This window comes from Procambarus clarkii, chromosome 6, assembly GCF_040958095.1.
Source record: "Procambarus clarkii isolate CNS0578487 chromosome 6, FALCON_Pclarkii_2.0, whole genome shotgun sequence".
NCBI lineage: Eukaryota > Metazoa > Arthropoda > Malacostraca > Decapoda > Cambaridae > Procambarus > Procambarus clarkii.
In genome coordinates, this window is record NC_091155.1 from 26,405,709 (window position 1) to 26,428,323 (window position 22,615).

The 22,615-nt window shown below is 37.4% G+C and overlaps 2 protein-coding genes across 12 annotated transcripts in view; one reads left to right on the forward strand and one right to left on the reverse strand.

The window, feature by feature from the left end:
- LOC123753884 (organic cation/carnitine transporter 2) overlaps positions 1–6,364 on the forward strand; it is a 50,788-nt gene extending 44,424 nt beyond the window's left edge. Inside the window, exon 12 of the mRNA XM_069307276.1 lies at positions 6,158–6,364. Coding sequence (XP_069163377.1) covers positions 6,158–6,173 — 16 coding nt within the window. The 3' untranslated portion in view covers positions 6,174–6,364. The remainder of the gene's footprint in view (positions 1–6,157) is intronic.
- LOC123753885 (protein turtle) overlaps positions 1–22,615 on the reverse strand; it is a 418,196-nt gene that overhangs the window by 12,888 nt on the left and 382,693 nt on the right. For 9 of the 11 annotated variants that reach the window (XM_069307224.1, XM_069307230.1, XM_069307232.1 and 6 more), the window contains 4 exons: positions 17,245–17,436; positions 14,460–14,575; positions 10,298–10,409; positions 6,896–7,001 (listed from right to left, as the gene is read on the reverse strand). In XM_069307224.1, coding sequence (XP_069163325.1) covers positions 6,896–7,001; positions 10,298–10,409; positions 14,460–14,575; positions 17,245–17,436 — 526 coding nt within the window. Of the gene's footprint in view, positions 1–6,895; positions 7,002–10,297; positions 10,410–14,459; positions 14,576–17,244; positions 17,452–22,615 lie in introns of all 11 variants that reach the window. The other 2 variants (XM_069307244.1, XM_069307237.1) reach the window with 2 other exon arrangements.

Sequence of the window (22,615 nt, forward strand, 5' to 3'; positions counted from 1 at the left end):
GGCTCTCCACAGAAAATCTGTTATTAATTCAATCTTAGTCAGCAAATTCACATGATTTGATAAATAGCACACATACATAAATATACCAGACACACTCAGGATCTTGTATGATCACTACATACAAGAACCTATGGGGAATAGATAATGGGGACAAAGGAAGCCCACTTAAATTAAAAAGGGGGTAGGACAAAGAGGATATCAGTGGAAGCTGTACACATAATTGAGCTGTCAAGATGTAAGGAAATTATTGTATCGTATCTGGGTAGTCAGTACGTGAAATGCATTGAAGAAAGAGGTTGTTAAAGTCAATTCCATTCACAATTTAAAAAGCAAATGTGATGGACACTTAAAATGCTGACAGCAGTAATTAGCACACCAGGTATAAATTGCTAGGAGGCAGGTCATAAAGAACTATATCTAATTGGTGGTTTCCCAGCACTTATGCACTGGTACTCTAAGGCCAATACCATCTTACCAGGCATCCAAGATTATCTTAAGACCTGTCAGGAGCAGGAACTAGAATCCTGCTCCATCGCTGAGAAGAGGAAGCTGAGGGATGTCATAAGATACCACACGCATACTGATGAAAAATCCCATCAAAAAGGTCAAAAGAGGGTCACAAAACTTCAAAACACTCACTAGAAAAAGTTTCATGTGAACAAAAACTTATCAAAACTTAAAACATTTTTACAAACAACCAAAATATCAACACTATTTTCTTCTCCTGTCAGTAGTAGCATTGTTAATCAACCCAATGTCAGGCACTGCCCCAGCCTTTAAATCTCTTTCCCAGTGCCCCCCCCCCCACATCTGGCAGGTATTTCTTGAGGCAGTCTTCATTTTACTAACTGGATTTTATTTTTTTTATGTATTTAGTGAGCATCTTTGACAGTCACCTTAAGCGCTTTATGTTTTGTGTTTTTAGCCACCTTCAGCCGTTGTTTCAGAGTTACTGTCCATGGCTGCTGTTTAGCAAAGATCATTGGTTAATGGAGTTATCTTCTCTGATGTAGAAGATTCTTCATTAGGATGGACTCTTCTCAAACCTTAATACTTGGTTGCCATGCAAGAGTTGTAGAAGCCTGTGACAGTGTGTGTAGTTTTAGTAAGGTGCTTGACCCTACATGTTTGGGGATGGGGGCACTCATTTCTGAGTTGCACTTATTGTGCGGCATTTCGTGTCATGTATTTTGTTGATGCAGCATCTTCCTTCCAGATAGGGAAGGTTCCTTCTCTGTTCTTTACTATCTTAAGCTCTAAATGGCATTGCAAGAGGTTCAGTAAAGGTCACCACCTGGTTTGATTCCTGTTTTTTTGTCTACTTTCCAGTTGTCTGCATTCTGAATTCTATTTTTGTTCATGAAGAACTGTTTTTCTTTTGTCACTTCAAGACTTTTATTAATTCTTCCACTCTGGTCTGAGCCTCCAAATACTAATTAAATATATAACTTTACACGCCCTGAGATTATGAGAAGAATTATATCCGAGTTGAAACATCTTAAAAATATATTATCGTACTTGGAGCACTAAACCTTTTTATAGTACCAAAGTACAGTAGTAGTAGTAGTATTGGCTTTTATAATGCTACACCTCTAAACTATAATACAATATTTTTAATAGTGAATGGGAATGTGTATACTAGTCATGAATGTGTTCCACAACTTTAACATCACTACATGCTTCACTGGACATAGATTTCTAATAAAAAGCCATTATGATATTAAAGGAATTTAAATTGTAAGGCAGCGCTCTGGGTCATACGGCCACTAATTCATGGAGAGTAAACAATGGCAAGCCAGCTGTACGGGAATATATATATATCTGGATACGGTAGTGATGACACCAATTGACACAGATATGATCCAAGATCTTTTTTCAATTTTGATCAATTCTAACTACAATGGCAGTTAATTTACAATGTTATTGTAGTAATTTTTAAACAACTTGTAGATCTAATAATTACTGTACTGTATTTCTAAACAATGCTTTTACCATTTTTTTCAAAATACACCTTGTGAATAGTTGTTATATAAGTATTTCACTACTTCTAAACTTAGTTGATAATGAAATACTTGTTTCTAATTACTGTACAATTCTATCTTTCTGTCAGAGCGCTAGAATATGATTAATAAAAATCATACATTACTGGTTTGGTTTTAGATGGATTTCATTATTTACCAAAGCATAAATAATGAAAATATGTTCTTGTTATGCTTTCACACTGTTTTACAGGGCTTTACATATGCAGTATTTCCTCTAATACTATTTTCATAATTCATTTCTCTTCATTAAATACTTTAATGCTTTTGATATTTTACACTTCTTTAATTACCCTTCAGTTTAATCAGTACTTAAATACATACATATCCACATTTTTTCCAAGAATTTTTCACTTGGTTCAGTTCATAACTTGGGTATTCAAATAATTTCTAATAAAAGTATAAAAATACTCACTTTTTTATATATTTAATTCAACGTTTACTTGCTAAATGTTTTCTCCTTCTGGATTTAAGCGACTAAAAGCACATTCCAGAGTCACAAACAAATCTAATAATTATCTACATTTAATTTGCACATTTTAAAAACTTATTAGGCATACATGCCTTCTAGGCAGAAGCAAACAATGCTGATGGAATCCATGCAAGTAGGCCTTGAATATCATATTTAAGCTTATTTAAAAAAATGAATTGGAATTAGAACAGTCAAAGAGAAGATTTGTGAATGTGCAGCAAGCCACAAAGTGAATTAATTACTTAGTGAAAAGGGAACGAGGTGATGGTAGTGGTCAACTAGATTTGTTCTGTAGTAATCGCTTCACCTGGATACTCCTTCCTTCTGTCCAGTCGGTGATGGGAAGCAAATAGGAAGGAAGAGAAAAATATTTGCGGGTTAATAATTAAAATGCCAAACACCAATGAAAACTGACTTGCTGCTGTTGGGAAAAATCTATAAAGCACCCATAAAACCTGAAAGATTGCACTATAGTGATTAATTTGTTGGAAAAGACAAAATACTACATAAGAACCTAGCAGAACACAAGAAATCTAAGTAGAACACGGGAAGCCAATGTCAGACACAATTATATTGACAGAAAATAATCAACTGAAAATTAAAAGAAAAAAATTGAGATTTTCTCTTCTTCTATATACAGTACTGTATAGTTCACATGTAATTGCCTAAGTGTAGATATACGATGAGAGCTATACTAATGATATCCCATCTTTCCTAAAATCTGTTGTCATATGAAGTTTTGAAGCTTATGATGCTTTTGATATTGAGTACCCACCTATTTAGTTTATGTCATATGCCTAAAACTCTGTTAATGTATGAAAATTGGCATCAATTTGTCTACTCCTTTGTTTTCTAAACTTGGCTCTAGACTTCTTGTTTTCAAATTTGCAGGTTTCAAAAATTCCTATTTATCAACTTTGTAGATTTTTGTCATGATTTTGTTTGTAATATATACATCAAACTATGAGTAGCAGTGTCTAACAGTCTGGTTGACCAGACTGTCAACTAGGAGGCCTGGTCAGGGACTGGGTCGTGAGAATGTTGATCCTCAAAACTCTGTCTCATCTGCACATAGTTAACTTCATTCTGCTCTACACCAAATTTTCAATAATGCAACCCTTGTTCAGCTTAAAAGCCAGCTGTATATACAAACAAATCATAAGAGGTACATATGATTTGAATAGATGCAGCTCACTATAAAGATTACAGGAAGTAATTTTGTATAATGTGTTAAACTGGCAAAAAAAAAAAAAACTCCAGGAAGATCTAGTGTTAAAAACTGCTGTAAGTTATAAGTATAATATTTATGATAAAATATATAAAAAAAATGGGTTACCACAAGCATAACATTCATGTAACTGCATGAAAAAATTGTGATTTGAAGCAATATACAGTACATGAGAATTTGGGAAAACACATGGCTGTTAGGAGGACAGATAGATCAAGGAATAAAAAATGTCATGGAATGATGTGGAATGCAAAAGTCACTACATTTTAAGACTGAAAAGTGTACCAGGAAATTTTGGACAGTCTGCAGTCTTCTGCAGACTGTCGTACAAACAGATATAGTCTGTAGAAGAGATTGCATCTGAATGAATCTTAAGAAGGAAGGAAGGTCAAGAAGACAATGGGCAGGCATGGTGAGTGATGGTGTGAGGACTGAGTGAAGAGTTCACAAGAGGATGTGATAAGGGCTAGATCATGGTAGTTTATAAAGATATGAATATTTGACATGTATATACAGTATATGAGAATCTAAAAGAGAGATTATATATTTATTCTACGAAGCAGTGGGGATTTGATAGGGGTGATTTTCCCGAGATGTGATTCTCAGATTCCGAGATTCCGAGAGCCGATTCTCAGCGATGAAGTTGTGTATGCATTTAACAGCCATCTTGTAGAATGGAGTTCCATCCAATTTTTTTCCCAGCCACCTTTCATTTTGAATCTCTCAACAACCATGTGTATGGCCTTTCCTTGATTTCTGCCTGATTTTGTTTGTTCTTTTTTTCACAGACTTCTTTTGCCTAACCAAACCCCAAGCTTTTCTTTAAGTTTTTTTCAAAAAAGGTTCTAAGGAAGTATGATTACATAGTAACCTCTTCTTCAAGATGAGAATTAATATAAAACATAAAGCTCAAGATAATCACTACTATCAAACTCAGACCTTCTTCAGCACGACTAATATCAAAAGCAGACCTCTTTTTATAAGACATATAAAACCCAGACCTCTTTTTATAAAAGACTAATAACAAATCCTAACTGCTTATAAAAGCTAATATCAAATCCAGACCTTTTATTACAAAAACTAACATCGAACCAAGACCTCTTCTTCAAGATGACCAACTTCAAATCCAGACTTCATCTTTATGAAGATTATCAAATAAAAATGACATAACTTAAAACTTATCAAGTCATCTTACATAAGATACATCATAAAATCAACTTACATAAAAGACAACATTAAGACATCTTATATAAGAGACAACATAAAGACATCTTACATAAAAGGCAACATAATTAACTTCTTTTCTGAGAAAGCACTAAGCCCGTATAACAACCCACTGAAGGCCCTGTAAAAGCTGCAGCCTTCTCATGGCCACTATATATGGTAGCTGACAGGAACGTCAGATTAAAAGAAAAGCAACCCATCAAACATGGCATAATAGAGAGATCTTACAGAGTTTAAGATACTAATCAATATAAATAGCATCTTAACCCCATCCACTTCTCCGAGATGTCTATAGATTGAAGGTTGACAAGTCACATATACAGTAAAGGACATATAGAGCGGTCTACTGAAAGTTTCTTATCTATGATATATAGGTACAGTATTTCATAAATTAAGCATCATCATGTGTTATATTCTATTAATCTCCTAGGAAGGTAGAAGCCAGCCAATGAGACCTTCCTCTGTACCTTTCATCTTCAATACTGTTGTACTGTACCACATTTTTTTTATTTATTTATATATACAAGAGTTCTTACATTCTTGTAAGACCACTAGCACACACAGCATTTTGGGCAGGTTTTTAATCTTATTTTCCCAGGAATAACACACCAAGTCATTTATTAACCATGTACCCATTCACTGCTGCGAGAACTGAAGCGTACAGTTAAGAATTGGCACCTAGTAAATCCTCACCGGCCAGTATATGAAACCAAGCCAAATCACGAGTCTTACCAATGCGACATGGGAACTGCCGATTACTACTTAGAAAAAGTGTAGGTTTGAAAATATTCAAGTCTTTAACAAGACAAGACAAAGTGGATTAGATCCACCATTAATTACTGAAACAATAGCCCTAGCAATACAATAAAGAGTAAATGGAATATATTTACAAGCCCCTCACCTTCTTCTCCCCTCCAAACAACAAATATCATTGGTAAAAACCATTATATCAAGTAAAAAATGATAAATACAAAAGGGTTAGTTACAAAACAGATACAAACTTAAATAAAATGTCAACAAAACTTAGATACAGTACATAGAATGGAAGCAAAATATAGGAGAGTAAAATAGTACCTATATATATACACGTTCACACCAGAAGGTCTATCCTTTTCCATTAATAATTTTTTTTAAACAAATACCACTTGCCAATTTATAATACAGGATAACGTAATTCTTTTACAACCTTCACAGGCTATGTAATGCATAAGACACAACTGAGCCCAGTCTAAACGAGTGCATGAAGGAAGGAAGAGGTTAAGATCTATGAGCTGGCAAGACATCCCTGGCCAAAACCATACCAGACAGCTATGTGTTAAGCAGACCAACAAGCAGGTGTGAAACCCTGATGCAGGCAACCATGAAAATGTGAAAGACAATATCTGAGCACCTGAAAGTAGATCTTACTCTAGCTGTGAGGCTGTGGGAAGAACTCCAATTAGCACTGGTCTCGCCCTAGGTACAGGAGTTGCACCGTGTCAGACCTCACATCATCCTGATGCCTAAAAAAACATTGTACAGGCTTTACCCTTACCATAAGACATCTGTAAGTACTGTAATGTAAATACAAGGTGCATGGAGCATCCTACTCGCTAACTTGTCTTCTTTTGTACACTGTGGATTTAGGTGTGTTATATAATAATAAGCACTAACCAGTTTGTTAATTACTTTCTGTCCAATATACTGAATATAGTGTTTGAAAATACTTTGTAAAACAAATAATAAAATGTAAAAGTTTGATTAATGTTTTAATTCAAGATCTGCTGATAACAAATATATGTTAGGATATTTTCTAAAAGGCTTTCCCAGTGTTAACTTTATAAGAATACTTGTAATAGATTAGTAGCAGTCTCTTCTCATGCAAATTAATGTTAGTTGACTACTTAAATAAAATAAAGCTAACTATAAAATACAAAAATTAAGAAGTCTTACTTTTTCAATGGCACAGGGCTGGACCCGTGACCACCGTTTCTCGGCTCAGTAACCCGGCAGGCCACTGCATTGTAGGCTGTATCATAGAAAATATGTGATTGTAGTTCTGATGTATCCACGTGCAGCAGGAAAAAGAAAAGTTTACTTGATTAACCATTAAAAATTACAGTTACCTTACTGAGAAGTCACGAAGGTCTAGTAACATTCAGCAGTAAATTAATTATAATTTTTAATGTGCTAAATAACAAGCAAACTAAATTAGCAAAATACGTAAGTAAAAAATTTTATACTCTTAAAAAATAATGAAAATAATAACAAATGGCTTTTAAATATTAACAATAATATAAGACCATGTGTGAATACATAATACTTAATTTTTATGCAAGATATTTTTGTTGAAAAGAAATTGACTTTCAGTACTGTAGTTAATATTATATGAGATGATTATACTTTAACCCTCCTGCTGCTCGGGGTTTTATCTTGAGAGTGCCTGGATGATCCGAGGCACAATAACACCTTTGCTTTTGTCCATACAGCATTGTAATGTTTAGAATAGTCAAAACAATTTCTACTGTGTGTCATTTTTAGCTTTATTGCCCAAGGAATACTGTACTACTGTATATTATGAGAAAATGTATGATTTTTTTAATCACAGAAAAGAAAAACAATTCATTCGAGTTTTTAGGCTAATAATGACTAGAAGGCCAATCATTTTTAATTAAATCAGACTAATTAGTTATATATTTATGGAAATTGTCCTAAGAGTTTTGAACCAAAGAATTTATTGCGACTCCTAAGTTGAATTGACGAATTCGGAGCAGCCCACATGGTATTAACCCATGCTTGTGCTTAGGATGCAAATGTTAATAGTTGCTTATATCATGTGTTTATATTAGTTTATGTAACTAAAGGAATAAACGAGATAAAAATGCTGTAAATACTGAGAAATAAATATCAGAAATTAAATCTCAAAAACAGTAACATCATATCACTCACCACATACTAGGGCGGATCATTCAAACATGCCTGCGCAAGCTAAATAGAACTCTTGTACTCACCTATGTACAATATTTACAAGGAAGAAATTGATGAATAAGATTGAATCATCATGTAGAGGATGTGTCCTCTTCTTTAGGTGCCCATTTGGCCTCCAGATATACTCCAACTGGGGTGAACAATCTTCATGAATACGTACTACAGTTGCAGCCTGGGTACCAGTGTCATGAACACCTGGGGCACAGTATCTTTGCAATGTACCTGGGATCTTTACGTACTCAAGAGCACTAGTCACTCATGTTGCCACAAAACTTCAATATATTACCCTGTGCATTAAGCTATTGCAATTGCAATGCAAAATGAAGACCACTAATAAATGTGGATCTGTGACATCTAAATAATCCTATGAAATACTATCTTTTGCTTCCTTAAAACAACCCACAGATTAAAAAATAAAATAGCCAAAGAGAATGCAGAATGACCCAGGAGACCAATCACAATGATGTATCATTGATCATTGTGGAAAGTCAGTTGAAAAATTAAGATACGCACTCCTTATAGGGGCAATAAAAAAGCGAAAAACTTACAATGAATGACAACACTTGTTGTCAAGTATATGTAGACTCCACCCACATCAAAATTATGACCAATCACAGCCATACCTCGGGATGGGTCCATATGGAGACAAAGTTGCTATCACACAGCAGACATATCATGGTGGTTCCAGATTGCTATGAGATAGTTAGCAGCAGCAGGAGGGTTAATAAAGTGATTACTTCACAATCAATAAAGTGATGGTTAATAAACCAGTTACTTTGATGTGAATCTATAGGGCAAAACCCCTTAAAAGGGTTAAATTAATACATTTAAGAACAAAATACAGCAGGATTCCAATTTTATGTGATTATTTTAAGGAAAACAAGCCTAACAAGGATACAACTGAGATCATTTCAATTATCTTGCACGGTGCCTTATCTGTCATAAGTTTATTTAGTGGTGTGAGATATTCGATTCAAGGAGACAAAATTAACTCTATTCATGTATTATGGTAATTTCTATGGGAATTGTATAACTGTACATTATTTTTAGAAGCTCCAAAATGTTACATAAATAATATATTTGTACAATATTGTTAATGATGTCAACTGTTCAAGACTGTCCTTACCTACCATCCTAATTACCACCCACCCAAACCCTCTCTGTCTCTGTCTCTCTCTATCTCTCTATCCATATTTTTTTTTTTTTTGAGATATATACAAGAGTTGTTACATTCTTGTACAGCCACTAGTACGCGTAGCGTTTCGGGCAAGTCCTTAATCCTATGGTCCCTGGAATACGATCCCCTGCCGCGAAGAATCGTTTTTTCATCCAAGTACACATTTTACTGTTGCGTTAAACAGAGGCTACAGTTAAGGAATTGCGCCCAGTAAATCCTCCCGGCCAGGATACGAACCCATGACATAGCGCTCGCGGAACGCCAGGCGAGTGTCTTACCACTACACCACGGAGACTGCTAAATATTAACCGAAGGTCAGCCAGATAGCCATTCAGCATGTTCACTTACTTGTACATTTTCCAACCTCTACCTTCCCCTCTGTATATCTATCATTCTTTCTCTCTCTCCCTCTCTTGGCAACCCAGACTGGGTTATTATTATTATTTTTAATTTTCTTTATTTTTTATTTATTTATATATATAAGAGTTCTTACATTCTTGTACAGCCACTAGCATGCGTAGCATTTTGGGCAAGTCCTTAATCCTATGTTCCCCGGAATACGACCCTGCCAAATCGTTTGACAACCAGGTACCCATTTTACTGTTGGGTAAACAGAGGCTACAGCTAAGGATTGACATCCAGTAAATTCTCCTTGGCCAGGATATGAACCCAAGCCAAAGTGCTCGCAAAATGCCAGGCGAGTGTCTTACCACTACACCACGGGGATATGTGTATTCATATCAGATTAATCTTTGTTGGTGTTGAGTCTGAAATGGCTCCTATTTTTGTCCATATGATTCCTTCCATTACTTTTATTTAGTTTGATCTCATGTTTAATCTGCAGAACATATCTTCACCTAAAATGGGAATCATTCTGTATAAAGCCCATATATGACTTGTTCATTGATGCTGTAATATGAGCTCTTTACTGTATTAATAAATATATCTTAATTATATATTATAATTGGCATTTTGAATACTTCTCAAGTTACAACATACTTCTTGAGAACATACCCAACGAGAACACCATCACCTTGGACGTGAACAGATATCTGAGAAAAAGAGTGCTGCTAATAAGTGACAACTACTGTATCTGGCATCACAAAGTGAGTCGGTGACACTAGCAAGACTGTGAGCTACGACCATAGCATATAGCAACAATAAATGATATTGACATATATTTGATGTACCTTTCTCTTGCTTCCTCCTCTTGTGTTTGTTGCAGATCTTGACAGTACAAACCGACAAAATGATGGCAACTATGAAAAACAGTATTCCACCTACTAGTGCTGCAGTTATTGCCTGAAAGCAGACAATATTAATACAATTAGAAAGGATACAAGATGCTCAAACATAATATATAATGAGAACATACATACATACATACATAAATCAACACATGAGTAAATAATGGTATACCCATGGTATAATGAAACTGAAAGTTGGATTTGGCCCCCAAAAGTCAGGAGTTGAATGTAGCATGATGCCCTTTTCTGGTGGGGCCTTCAGTAGCTTCTCCATCCAAGCACAAAGCCATGGGTGGGGCAGCCCCCAAAAGTGCCGCTTAGTCCATTGCGCAAACCTACAGTCTATTAGCTGAGGGTGCACTTATGATGCTCAAGTGATTGTTCGTATCTGTATATCAGTACTGTAGCTGAATATGCCTTCCCTTGCCGAGTGTTTAATGTTGTGGGTTGATTTTTCTTTGGCTAAGACATTCCCTTGTGCTTGGTTTACTTACTTGTCTGAAGGATGGTCTAGATGGTCAGTCACCCTTGCTCCTGGGTTTATGTCAAGTTTACATGTTTGAGTGGACTCTTATTGCTGCCTCAGCCATAGAGGCAGTTCCATGGAATAAAAATTATATTAAATCATAAAAAGCATATCCAACACCATGACCTGGCCTGCCATTTTGTAGCACACAGACTGGGGTGTTTACACCATGGAACCCATTATTTGCCTTGTTTTCCTCAAGGTTAGTAATTTCCTTTTCAGCAGTTCCTTATTTTGCTGTGCTGATACGTTCTGTTTTTTTTTTTTTTTTAGTGCTGGGTTGATCTTTGATTCCACACTTTCCTTGTCCCTTGTCTCATACAAAGGGACAAATTGTGGTCCCGGCTGCTGCTCAGCTCGGAAGCTAAGTAGCCCTTCCCAGAAAATTTAGAAAGAATTCAGTCATATATTAAGTAAGAATGAATTTAAATATTATTTCATGGTGGATACTACTAGTATTTTAACTATGAAAATGGGAGAGGAACCACAAATAAACATGAAAACTATATAGGAATAATAATGGTACAAAATGTATAGCAATTTATCCTATTATAATTTTCATTCATCTTTAAAACTAGACAATTTTCTTGTAAGGTGTCTTCATTACCTCCATAATCATCACTGTCAGTTTCTGTCTGTGTTTATCACTGTATCTGGTACTGTGTGCTTGTGAATCTGTCCATTTCTTAATTATGTATGTATATCTGCTTCCTCAGTTATTATTTTAATACAAGCAGTTCATTTCTTGTTGTATATTTTATTGTAAACAGTAATCTGGTTATGTGTAAACTGAGAAGTGTTGCACTGAAACCAATTATTATCAACAAGGGACTTTTTTTCTCAATGCTTGTCAAAAAATGAAGTGTATCAGCTACTGCACATTCCCTTCAAACACATACATTTGAATTCGTAAACACATTCATATTCGTACAATATAGAGTATATTACTATATATATTTAGTGACACCCCTGTTCAAATCTATCAGTTAATCTCTCATTTTCTCTTCAATTCTTCCTCTCATACATGCTGTACAGTACTGAAACAAAAATCCACAGTCGAATGTAATGAAATGCAATTTTTTGGGTGAACCCCAGAGGCTCCCTGGAGCTATCGGACTAATATGCGAATCATTAGACCAGGGCATTAGTCTATGGAGTTCAGCCTACCGGGGACCACGAGCCAGAACCTGGCTTCCTCAGAGAGGCACAGGGAGCAATGGCAAACCCTCCTGTGGTTTGGGGTTTTCCTTATCTGCCATTGACCGGGGTTAGGCACACAGTAAGGTAGGTTAGGTTAGGTAGGTACAGGAGGCTGATATGCCAGCAAACACTCTCCAAGCAACAATGTGTCTTGGATAAGTCGCTTCACAACATTGTCGCTTGGACTGTCGACTTGCTTTGGCTCACCAGCAGCTTATTTTCATCTAATTTCGTTATGACATGATACTTTTTCAGAGTAAAAATGTTTTTCCATGTTCTACATTCAGCGCCAACATTATAATGAATAAATATTATATATCATATTTATTCATTACTAAGGTAATGTTAGGAAGCTTTGGGTAGCTTGTTAGGAAGCTTTGAGTAGCTTTGGGTAATTAGATGGACCCCCCCCCCAGAACTGCTAGTGGGCTCTCCCAACAGCTCCGGGAACCCGCACAGAGGACTTGGGGCAGAGCCATCCTCCACACCCCTACTCTTATAAATAAATAATAAATAAATAAATATGTTTATTCAGGTAAGGTACATACATACAAGTGATGTTACATTAATGGATTGATATAGATCGTTTCTGCCCGAAATGCTACGCGTACTAGTGGCTGTACAAGAATGTAACAACTCTTGTATATATCTCAAAAAAAAAAAAAAAAAAAAAAAAAAAAAAAATATATATATATATATATATAGATAGAGCTAGTACATACAATGCCTAAAGCCACTATTACGCAATGCGTTTCGGGCAAGAAAAACATTAATATCTAGAACTTAATACTAATTGAGAATAAAGAATAAAAAGTGTTGAGAACAAATACAAATAAAGATAAAAAAAAAAAAGGGGGAACATGACTGAAAAAGCAGCACAAATACAATAGGTTGACAAACAGTGTTGATTAAAAAAAATAACAGACATGGGTTGACAATAGAGGAGTGAGGTAGGTTACAGGAAATTTATTAGGTAGTGTTTAGTTTTTATCTTAAACTGGTTGAGAGAGGTACAGTCTTTAACATGGTTGGGAAGGTCATTCCACATTCTGGCTCCCTTGATTTGTAGAGCATTTCTAGTTTGATTAAGTCGTACTCTAGGAATATCAAAACTGTATTTATTTCTGGTGTGGTGCTCATGGGTTCTGTTACAACCTTCAATGAAACTTTTGAGGTCAGGATTGGCATTACAGTTCAGCGTTTTATATATGTATAATACACAAGAGAGAATGTGCAGTGACTTAATATCTAACATATTCAGAGATTTGAGTACTCTGCCCCTCTGCCCACACAACACTCTGCCCTTTCTTGAAGAAAGGGCAGAGTCCAAGGGAAAGGCAGCAAAGAAGGGGGTCTGCTGGTAGGATCCTAAGTCCGGGCAATGTGTTGCTAACCAGTTAAGACCCAAAGCTAACAAGAGGGAGATCAAAACACTGAAACCCCTGTGACATGTACAAGCACGAGGCGACCTAGCGGAGGGCCACCAAAATATTAGAAGTGGAACGATAGCCACACTAGGCAGGGAAAACCAAAACAAAAGAAAAACCTTGCACAAGTGCAACGTCCACAGAGGAAACAGGAACCGGCTGCTGCGTAGGTAGGCAGGCTACACAACACCTTGATGCCCCAACTATCACGATACCATTCCCTACCCAAAGCCAAACAAGAGCCATTAAACCCCAGCTAGCTCCAAGATTGGGTAACTGCCGAGCAGCAAAAACCCCTACAGAAATGGGTTGCTGAACACACCAGAGAAGAGAACCCTAACACGCACAGGTAGAACTCACAAGGCACTTAACGAAGGATGCCCCTAAGCGCATGCAGCCCTGGTACACTAAAGAACACCTGGCACAACACGACACTGTAGAGGACATCATGAAGGCAAACCACTGCTTGGAAAGTGAGGACAGACAAGATGTCCGCCCCAGTTTGCATTAGCTGACAAACTAGAGTGCTAGGTAGCCAGCATGGGGGAGGTCTGGGGCTTTCCCTGCCCCCTCTTGGGGAGAGGAGGGCTGCGCGGACAAATGGCACCACTACGAAGTGTGAAATTTGCTTGTTTACTTGTTTCCTTGGGCTTGAAGGGAGTTCTGCCTCTCTGTTCGGTTTCGGTGGCAATTTTCTTACCATGTGGGGTCTGTTTTGTTATGCTTACCTTACTGGGTACCTAACCCCCAGTCAATGGCAGATAAGGAAAACCCCAACCACAGGGGGGTTTTCTAGGGCCATTGCTCCCTGAGCCTCTCTGAGGGGGGCCAGGTTCTAGCTCATGATCCCTGGTAGGCTGAACTCCATAAACTAATGCCCTGGTCTAACAATTCGCATATTAGCCCAATAGCTCCAGGGAGCTGAAGGGGCTCCCCACAGAAATGCACTTACCTTTTCCTTGTTATGCACTGGAGCAATAAACATAACCTCCTCTGATGGAGCATAACTGGTGAGTGTCTTGGAAAATACACGGAAGTGGTATTTCTTTCCTGACTGAAGCTTCCTGACTGCAGAGCCATTAATGGGAGAAAGAAAGAAAGAAAGGTGAAGAAGGGTTGACATCAACAAATTATCTTTAGGTGCATACAAATAGTAGTCACATACAATTCTGCAAACCACAAATAGATCTCTCAATACATTTATATATATACTGAAGTTAGGTCTAATATATACTGTGCAGAATATATAGTATGTACATGGTGTATGTTTTACTTAATAGCCAGTTGTCTAATAAACCAAATTTGCTTTTAAATATATTTTTTAAAAGATTTTTACCTTGTGGATTGATACTTCCTAACAAAGGTAAACTATGTCTATCTAAGTTATCAATTTATATTGTCGGTATACATGAAATGTTGAATATAATGAAACGCTTTTTCTGGTCAGGTTAAAAGCATGGTCGGGTCATACAGTTTTTAAGTGATTTTTTACACACACAAACACACACACACACAAACAGCAACAAAATCATTAGAGGAAGGGGAGGTAAAGGACAAAGGGAAAATGAACATGTTCCTGAAAACTGTATATACCAACATAGATGTAGTGAGATAAAAAATACTGGAGTTAAAATATATAATTCAGCTTAAGATCCCAGAGGACCTTAAGTTACATTAAATTACATTACTTAATGTAAGTCCTGGCATGTATAAATTAGATCCCCATATAAGCTTGAATATAGCACGTCAATACAACATAAGCATCCATTAAACCTGTGTATATTTATTTATTTATTATTTCCATCTGGTGGCACTTATATATTTTATCCATTATTTTTGTTTGGTACAGTTATCCTTATTTGCCTCGTTCCTTCATCTTTTTCGTTCTCTTTTATCTGTAGGTTTCATCATCTATCTAGGTGGTCAGGTGACCTGCCCTGGCAGGTATAAGGTCTGCCTACCACATTTTCTTCTTCATTCTATTTTGCTCTGATAAAGGCGAATTGAGCCGAAAATGTATTTAGCATTCTCTATTTTTCACATGTGGTTTTTCCGCATACTTGGTATACGAATGCTCCACTTTACAAACTTTTCAGGTTAGGAGCCCAATTTCTTCAGAAAATTTGAATCGGGTTATGAACTTTACCTCGGGATACGAGTTTGTTGATACACATATGGCCGACCTAGCATGTGGTGGCACGGCGGTCGCGTCTCAGTTTACCAGTGCCTCCTGCCAAGTGACTATCCCACCTGAATTCTTTGCAAGCATTGACAGTTTTTTTCAGATTTTTGGTTATTTGAACATAAAAGTTGTCATTATATATCTCGCCATGGTCCCAAGAAAGCCAGTGGTATGGTTCATGGCAAGAAAACACAAGTGAGAAAGACCATAGAGGAAAACAAGAGATCATTCATAAATATGATCTATTTTGATCATGTGCACTCTCCCGAAACGCTACGAGTACCACCCAAAATGCTATGAGTACCACCCAAAACGCTGCTCGTACTAGTGGCTGTACAAGAATGTAAGAACTCTTGTATATATAAATAAAAAAAAACATGAAAATGGTACACGTGTTGTTGAACTAGCTAGGCAGTACAACAAATCTTCAGGGAAGGAGGAGGAGGCAGTAGAGGATGTCCCTTCCTCATTAATTAAGAAACTGTATGCAGTATGGGAAGAACTGTAAAGTTTTGCTGAAAAGAATCACCCAGGTAAAGCTGTAGCAGGCCATTGCATTGATCTTATTAATGACAATGTGATGTCTCACTACAGACAAGTGTTGCAAAGAAGGGAAAAATCATCTTCAATGGAATTATTTCTAGCGAGAAAATCAAGCAGTGAACCAGAAGCAGGTTCTAGTGGTATGCAGGCAAAACATGCCAGAGAGTGCACCCCAGATAAGTCCTCACTGCCTGATATTATAATGGATGGGGGCACCCCTTCCAAACAGTAACACCTCTTCTCCTCCCCCTCCTCACCGTCTTCCATATGCCAACAGGAGACATCAGAAAGGGTAAGTAATAACTTGTAAATACTTTTGTAGTGAAGATTTGGGTGAATTAGGTATAAAATTTACTTTAAAGTTAATTTTTTGGGGGAGTCAGGAATAGATTAATTCATTTATATTATTTCTTATGGGGAAAATCGCTTTGCTTTACAAATTTTCGGGTTTTATAACTATCAATCTTATGATTGACAGTTATATTTACATTGATGACCAGCCCTCACATCAGAAGACAAAAAGACGATGACATTTCGGTCTGTCCTGGACCATTATCAAGTCGATCGTTGCTAATGGTCCAGGACGGACCGAAACGTTGTCGTCTCCTCATCTTCTAGTGTGTGGTTTGGTCATCATATTTTCAGCCCCGTTATTGTGACACTATTGTGTCTGCATATTTTCACATTAATAAATGAAATGTAATATTTTATATTAGAACCAAAACTAACTTAGTCATCTGACCTAACCTAAATATGCTTGTTATTTTTTAATACACCACAACATACATAAAGCTATGTCTAAGTTAGTAATTCATGTAATCAAAATGATACAATATGTTGATATTATTGGGGTAACATATTTTTAAGAATAATTGAAAATATACAAAATTGCTCTAGCTGTTAGAGAAGACAGTTCTTACTTACTAAGCCTAGTAGGCCTGGCTATTAGGCATAACATCATGAGATTTAGCTTTGTCATGACAATCATTTCTATAACTATTCTGCAACTCACCTCTATAGGAAGTTTCTCCTAAAATATTATCATCATTGAGCTTCTTCCATGATCCATCTGTTCGATATTCGATGTCATAGTAGGCGACAGGAATGTTCATATCAAGAGGTGGCAGCCAGGAGATAACGTATCCATCCACCGCATCCGATACCTTCTTAATCGACACATTCCGTGGGGGTGAAGGCGGAGGGCCTAGCGGAAGCGATCCTTTGTCAATGGGATACAGCGGGCAGCGGGAGTACAGCAGTTGAACGACGGCAGTGGTGGTGGTGGCAGTGGTGGTGATTGTGGTAGTGGCAGTGGTGGTGATTGTGGTAGTGGCAGTAGTGGTGGTGATTGTTGTCGTGGCAGTGATAGTGATGGTGGTATTAGAGGATATGGTTAGAGCAGTGTTTGTAGTGTTGTAAATGATAATGATAGAAAATATGGTTGTAATAGAAGAGCAGTGTCAATGTTGGCAAAAAGTAGTGATAGTGAGTGTTGTTGTAGGAACCAGAGATGGTATAAAGATTATAATTATTAATAAAAGATGTTAGAGTTGTTGACAGAAAGTGTTGTGAATTGCACAAGTAATTACAGTATTAGTATGACAAGTTTTGATTGTATCATAAATAGTAATAGTATGAGAAGAAAAATATATAGCAAGTGTGTGTTATGGCATTAAGTAAAGTTACAGTGTCAGCAGTGACAATATTACATGGTAATAAAGTTTGGTTTTCATTGAAATTGTGAAAATAATTTTGAAATAAAAAAATTAGAGGAAAAATAATGTTTTTATTATGTTAGTGTATTTGATAGTTATAAAAAAAATCATTCACATAAGTTACAGAATAGCAGTACAGTAGTATGTTGTTGTAAACAAGTTGTCAGAAACAAAATTTGAACAAAAAATTATCAAATGTAGTATTAACAATAATGGAGAGAAGTATCAGATGTCGTGGTGACAGTGTTGTTTTATTATTAATGGTCATAGATGTGAATTTTTTTTCATAAGATGAGAACATTCAGTAGTCAATTGTCAGGTGGTGGCAGATGGTTGATTTATTAGTGACAGTGATGGTTGTATTGGTGGTTTTGGTTGTGGTGGTAGTAGTGGTGGTGGTAGATCGAGCCATCCAGCAGCCAACGGGGTGGACAAGAAGCCAGCCAGCCGACCAACCAAACGAGGGCGGCGGATGGCAGGCATCAGCGGCAGGTAAAAAGAGATCAAGACGAAAAACGTGACAGAAACGAGAACAGCTCCAGTCCAGAGGGAGGTAGTTATAGTGGTTGTAGTTAGTAAGGTCAAGGTGGGTTGCCGCAACAACTCTCCTAAGGACTCTTATAGGCTCAATCTTTAAATACTGTATAGCATTATGTATTATCATCTACTTCTTGGCTTCCAGATTTAAGTGAAAACAAATCAATGTGATGGTATAATGGCAATAATTGGAAACTTTTTATTTATAAGGGAAAAGGCTATCAATATTTAAATATTATTTATTTTTCTTTTATTTACTGGAGATGGGATACTGAAGAAAATAAGCAAATATTTAAACTATGATTAAGGATATTATTCTAGACTCCTTACTACCTGTCATTCAAATAATGCTCAAGTGTACAAACTTTAAATCTTAAAATTAAAAACAGTATTAATCAAAATATGTAACATGTATCAACTTTTTTCAGGGAAGACATTTGGATTGCGAAAAAGATTTTGTGAAAAATCTACGTTTAAACAACAAGCCAATTGCATGCCATCCATGCACCTGAACAAAATGGCGTCCATAGAAGATGGTAGGCAGAGCGAGACATCACAGATATAGGAATGGGAAGAGATGTCATTAAAGGGAATAATCACTGCTGCTAAGTCTTTGATGCGAGAAGCATAAGGAGACAAGGGCAGTAGGAAAGGTTCAGAGCTGCAGAGACAGTAATGAAGAAGCAGCAATCACACTGCAAGATTATAAAGGATATGGTTAATCATTGCTGCAGGCAGGGCTACGGAAGAAATCAGTAGAAAAGCCTAGCTAGTGAGGCTAATACTCTGGCAAAAAAAATTAAGGAATGCAGTTGGGGAGTAGCACATGAGCCTATAAGAATAATATGCACAGGGATGGGGTATGTGGATAGTGCACGAGTCTTCTTTACAGTATAATAGGCAGAGATGAAGAATCAACACAGAAAAGCATAACACAAGGCAAATTAGGTAATATACAATTGGTATTAGGAGGAGGACAAAGTAATAAGATTATTAAGAATAAAGAAAGTGCACTGGTTCCGTAGAGAACATGAAAAACCAGCATTGAATGTAATGAAATGCATCTTACTGGTAGAGTCCCGGTGGCTCCCTGAAGCTATCTTGCCGAGATTCATCCATGCTAAAAGGTCACATCTGTCACAGAAGTTCTGTTTGGTCAACTGGGGATCAGAACCAGAACTTGGCCCCCTCACGCAAGAACAGGGAATGATTGACAGTTCACCACCTTACCAGAAAAGTACCCAGAAAGTTGAGCGAAGCTTTACAGACAACTGGAGGGTACACAGAAAATGAAGCCTTAAAAACTGCCAAACAACTCTACAAACGATGCATATAGAACAAGGGATTCACTCACGGTAGTTTGAAACTCATTAGTACCTATCACCAACATCAGGTGGCCTGGCCCTTGCCTAAAGCCGGCTTCCATGGTCAGTTCTAGAGCTGATGAACAACACATCAGCAAACTGACGAACCTGGAAGTTTGGGAGGAAATCACAAACCTACTGGGGTTCTACCAGAAATGCTTCATTACATTCAATGCTGGGTTTCTGCAACAAAAGGTTCAGATCGGTGAATGGGAAAAGGTTTGTGAAGGCACATACCCCGAAATCCAAGCAGAACAAGAAGGCTCAACTGCCTCTGCCATCAAAGAGGATGGGATGACCCCCGGAAAAGGCAAAGCTACACACCGAGCTAAACCCTGACCTGACTCCGAAATCCTGTACATTTCAGGAATGGGACCAGGATGAGTGAGACCAGAAGCAGAGTGAATCACACCCACAGGGAAAGGGAGGTGTGAAGTTTGTGCAGGTGAAGGTCACCAACACCAATTTTAGGTCCTTAAACAAACGAGGGCCAACTCATTCAGACGATCAATATGCTGCAAATACCTAACATGAACAAACTAGCTCTCAAAGTGGCAGCTGCCTAAAAAGTTTCCAAACTTGAAGCTAAATCAGTAAGGGCAGAGACACAGTGAGAACATGCCTCACAGGACTCATTGTCGTAGATGTCACCAACCCAGCAGGCAGTATGGTGCAAGAAAGGAACCCCCCTTTTAATGTACAGTATTTTAATAATGAAAGCTACAAAGAGTGCATTTGAAATTCCTGCCAAGGCAGCAACTAGCCTGTGCATGAGCAGTGGGCATATTCACCATGAGTGAACTGTTCCCTCTAAATAAATGTAAACAATTGCTTTAGTTTTTACAGAAACGTTTCCAAATACATTTGTGATTGGAAAACTTAATAATTAAAATATTGGTGTTAAATGTATAAATTCAGTCTGACCTTCAACAGTGTAGCATAAATATAATTTGAACCTCAAAAATATTGGAACATGTTAGTGGCAAAGACAAATGCAAGGTGCAACTCAGTCATTGTAGTAGAAGTGGCAGAGACGAGAGGAGTGTGTTTTTGCATTCCTGTACTGTGTAAACAAACTTTCACTGTACTGAAAGATCAGGCAGGATTTCTGAAATCTAAGTATCTGTGCAGTTTGGTATGTGGTACTTATTATGGAATAGTGTTAAGATGTATATTTCAGAATATTATATATTATATGAATTTCCCAGCTAATCCCTGGCAATGTTTTGATCCCAGCCTCCTACATGTCTGATTTAAGCTATCTTATGTAGAGCAACCCAGGTGTAAAGTAACCGACACAGTATTATTTCTATATCTCATGTCATTATTAGAGTTCCCCGTTATAAAGTAGGTGACATATCTGAAGAGATCCAGATGCTACTTTTCAGTTTTTGAAAATTTCAGATTGACTAATTTGTAAAGTATTGTTATACTATTTTTCATGTTGACCAAGTCCTGGATTCTGCCAGACAATCCTAGTTCCTAATTTAAAAGCCATTTAGTTTTGTCAAGTTCAGGAAAGTAAAATATAAAAGAACACTATTTTTATAAACTTAAATCTCTTAAGGCTATTAAATAAAAACAGTTATAATTCCAAGCTACCAATGGTTTTAGCAGTGAGAAGAGCGAGTTCTCCTATCAAGGTACGTCTCATTACGTATATTATAAAGGTTAGGTTGTGTTCATTTGGGTACAATGACTGGTACATTAGAGGCAGATTTAACATTCTCATACCAACTGTGACTAGCTCTTGTACTTGTATACAGTAAGAATGGGGAGAAAATAAACCTGTACCCTTACCATGGTGGAGGCATAAAGAATGATTATTGTCAGGTACCTATGAAGTTGAACACCCTTCACACTTACACTTGGCAAGCATGGACTTGATGGGCAAATTCATAACAGACCATGCCAGAGACCCATTGAGAGGATTATCAGTGCCTGAAAGTAGCTAACCAAACAGAAATTTCAAGCACTGGGGCTACTTACCAGAAAAACAGTTACCCAATGCAGCCAAAACAACCAGGCTACAATTGGCATCTGTAGCGAACCATATAAACAAGCACGCAAACCCCCATAGCACTCTAGCACAACCAAACGAATGTCCCAGCCGAGGTCCCAAACAAAGGAGTCAAAGACTCATGAATAGCCCAAGGCAAGGCTCTCCACACCAGTTTCCTGGCCTCTCAGGAACAATATCCCAAACTCCACAAGAGAAGATAACTGTCAGTGCAAAGGCAGTGCTAATGGACATCCAAGGAAGACAGCCCCAAGCACATGCTGCCTGAAGCACAATAAAAGCCAAGATCACACGAGCCAGAGAGGAAACACTCACTTGAAGCTAATACCAAAATCAAAAAACAATACACAAACAAATGGCCCCAACATGACAGAGTCCAATTATGACTGGCACTGAGCTTGAAGCAGAGGGGCTTGCCTATAACCAGTAGCACCTCCACCATAACATCAGCAACAGTTCTGAACAAGAGAGGTCATGTGGGTGTGGGCTGGGCTGCCTGGTGGTGGCGATCGGTACTAACAACTTTCGAGCTAATTTGACTGAATCCCTTGTTCCGTGCGATTCATTTGTGAAATGGTTTGGTAGTTTTTGAGGCTTTGTTTTCTGTGAACCATCCAACTGGATGCTTTCTTGGTTGGGGTGGCAAATTGGCACTCGCTCCCTCCACCTCTGTGAGGGGGCCAGATTCTGGATCGGGTCCCCAGTAGGCCAAACAGGTAGACCTTCCACAAGTAACATGACCTTTTA